The sequence below is a fragment of the Syzygium oleosum genome, unplaced genomic scaffold (genome assembly GCF_021117445.2).
Source record: "Syzygium oleosum isolate NSW1041296 unplaced genomic scaffold, Sole_v2.1 Sole_v2.13, whole genome shotgun sequence".
NCBI classification, from domain to species: Eukaryota; Viridiplantae; Streptophyta; class Magnoliopsida; order Myrtales; family Myrtaceae; genus Syzygium; species Syzygium oleosum.
The window spans coordinates 5227363-5230526 of record NW_026607497.1 but is presented as its reverse complement, the minus strand read 5'-3'; the positions used below and the strand labels follow the sequence as shown (position 1 = coordinate 5230526).

Sequence of the window (3164 nt, the reverse complement as noted above, 5' to 3'; positions counted from 1 at the left end):
ATGTGTTTGGTTGAATTGAGTGAATGTACGTGGTTATGGGACTCGAGTGTTTACGTTATGTTCTTGAGCCATTATTGCATTATTGTGATTTGACTAATGCGTAGGGTTGGCGTATGATTTGAGGCGAGGTAAGTGTGCATGAGAATTTTATGATGTCGATTGCTAGATTGCATGTTGGGACTCGTCTGGGTATGCATTGGCCTAGGTGGGGTTTAGGTTATCTGCTTATTGAGATTTATTCTCATTGCTGTAGTGCAAACCATTTCAAATCCCTAACCCCGACCTTGATCATGCCTCCACCTCGACGTTTTGGGGTCTCTATGCATACGGTGCATGAGGAAACCGAGTATCCAATAGGTCCAAATTAAACTTACATTAGGCACCTCACTACAGTCTGGGTAGATGACGGCTTAGAGGAATTGCAGCGTCACACATATTTGGCTTGGTTTTATCGGGACGGGTTGGAGTTAATCGGTCCAATCCGGGATTTTGAGGGTCAACAGCACGAGAATGAGGATGCCGTAGATTGGGAGCCCGGGGACGTGTATGCTCCCGATGGTGAGATTCTGGGCCTTGAGGATCCCCTGGGGAACCCTAGCCCCGAACCCGAGCCCATACCAGAACCTGTAGCGCTTGCAGATCTTGAGCTCGAAGATGAATTTGAGGAGTACAAACCTGAAGAAGAGCCCGAGCCCGTGCCAGAGCCCATGGAGCCTGAGCCCGAGGAAGAGCCGGGTAACGAGGAGGAGCTGATCGAGATCAACTCTGACTCGGAGTCCGAGTCTTCAGGGTCTGATTCAGATTGGGTGTCGTAGGAGCGCTCGAGTGCTGGGCTTAGAAGCTTTTTGATAGAGCCCTCTTTGTGCAGCTAACTAGCCTACCTTACCACCTGCCCCTTTTTGATGATTATGATGGATGTTAACCCTAAGAGCCTAATATCTGATTGCCTGAACGAATGTTGTAAGTAACTGGTTTCTATTGTTATGAAATTATTGTTTTGTGCTATTACTATCCCTTCGTCATTATTTATTATCTGGGTTGTTTTATTTCACTTCCGCTTGTGTATTGATGTGGGTATTTCGTTTGGGTCAGCAACGTGTCCTGAGACGTCGCATTTGATACGATCGTCGTAGGGGTGTCGCGAGCCCGTTAGGGTCCGGGGAGTGACATCCCCGTTGATTTGGTATCAGAGCAAGGTCAGCTCGATCCAAGTTGGTCGAAACCTGGAGTGATAAGGAGCGATGACTTTGGGGTAGCCAGTTAGGGAGACTCGTGTTTCATGCGTACCCCAGACTGTGTGATTGTGGTTGCTGAGTGAACTTATAGAATAATGTGTGAAGTGCAAGTGCATCAGGACTTGAGGTAAATGCACGAACTATGTTGGCTGCGATTGAGTGCTGCTTTTGATTGACTGCCTGTTTGGTGAATTGTTGTTGTGATTCACTACCTAGGGCTTTAGACTGGTATAGTTGGTCTAGGTCTCTAATTCCTGAGTGGAATTATAGTAGGTAGGCGAATGTGAGATCCTATGATAATGAGCAGTCGAGGTAGAGGTCGAGGTCGAGGTCGAGGTCATGTGGCCCCGCAAGCTAGAGTTGCAGAGGATCCCTGGGTAGATGGAATTATGAGGGCACTACAAGAAGTCAGGATTTAATGGGTAGACAGACTGAAGAATAAAACGCTACTGTCGCTGCTGCTGCTGAGGCCGCTGTAGCCGCCGCTAATGGGGCCAATGGAAACAATGTAAATAATGGGAACAACGGGAATGGTGGGCATCCCGCTCAGGGCCAAGTAAATGCAAATAGGCCGATGTCTAAGCTGGTTGAACAGTTCTTGAAACTGAAGCCTCCGAGGTTTGATGCTAGAGGTGATACTGAGGCTGCACCTCGATGGGTGGAAGAGCTAGAAAAAGCTTTCGAAGTGCTGGGATGCACTGAAGAGGAAAAAGTAACCCTAGCGGTATACCAGCTTCAGGAGAATGCAAGCGACTGGTGGAGAGCCACAAGAGGCCAAGTGTTCCCTGCTGGCACTGCTCCGACTTAGGCCATTTTTACTGAGACTTTTAATGGCAAGTATTTCTCGGAAAGTGCCCGAGAGCAGAAGTTGGCCGAATTCATGAGACTTCGCCAAGGTCAGATGTTGGTAGATCAATATGAGGCCGAGTTCGCAAGGCTGTCCAAGTTTGCCTCAAGAATGGTAGAGGACCCAGCGGACAAAGCCAGGAGGTTCCAAGATGGACTGATGCCAGACCTCTGCAGTCAGATAATCTCACTGAACTTGAGGGGCTATCATGAGATTTATGACCGGGTTCAGGCAATTGAGCGTGATTTGATGGATTGGGCTGCCGCCTCTGGATCACGGCAGGCCCCGACTTGGGACAACCGTCGTTTTGGAAAGAGACCTATAACGAGAAATAATCATTTTGTCCCTCTTGTTCAGAGAAATATCGGGAAGCCGAATCGCGTTTAGAAAGCCCCGTGTAGGTTATGTGGAGGGAGACATGGGAATGGACCTTACCCAAATAGGGGCGGAGTGTGTTTTAGATGTGGCGGAAGGGGCCATCAGATAAGGGACTGCCCCAATAACAGGCAGACTAGGTCGCCTGCACTACTGCCACTGCCGCCCCGGAATGGAAATCAGTTCGGAGCTGTCTAGCCGGCCAATCAAAATAGGCCGCCGGTCCAAGGACGAGTATATGCAATGGCGAGGAGGGAAGTTGAGGACGCGCCTAGCGTGGTCACAGGTACGGTCTCTCTCCGTGATCATGCTGCATATGCTTTATTTGATCTGAGGGCGTCACATTCATTTATATCTGAGCAGTTTGTTAAATTGTCTGGAATTGAGCTGAAATCGCTTGAAGTTATGCTGTGTGTGACTACTCCGTTGAATGATAAAGTGCTGATTACATTTGGATGCCCTGATTGTAAGATAATGATTGGTGATATAGAAGAAAGGATAGATTTGGCGGTTTTAGCTATGTATGACTTTGATCTGATTGTTAGTATGGACTGATTAGTTAAATAGAAAGCTGTAATGGACTGTAGTAACAGGGTTATCCAATTTAATCTAGTTGGACATCCTAGATTCGAGTTTGTGGGAAACCGAGGAGGAAACTCGATCCCTTGGATCTCGTCACTTGAGGTGACTAAGCTATTAGACGAAGG

General features: G+C 47.9%; 1 protein-coding gene across 1 annotated transcript; it reads left to right on the top strand.

Annotated features, from left to right (window-relative positions):
- Positions 1-815, top strand: LOC130139695 (uncharacterized). The gene is made up of 2 exons (XM_056317237.1): positions 1-25; positions 394-815. Exons 1-2 carry the CDS (start codon positions 1-3, stop codon positions 813-815), a joined length of 447 nt encoding a protein of 148 aa, XP_056173212.1.
- Positions 816-3164: the final 2349 nt, after the last annotated feature.

Coding starts and splice junctions, on each gene's coding strand:
- LOC130139695 (XM_056317237.1), top strand. CDS start 1: ATGTGTTTGGTTGAATTGAGTGAAT. Junction 26..393: donor TTTGGTTGAATTGAGTGAAT/GTACGTGGTTAT, acceptor ACCTCACTACAG/TCTGGGTAGATGACGGCTTA.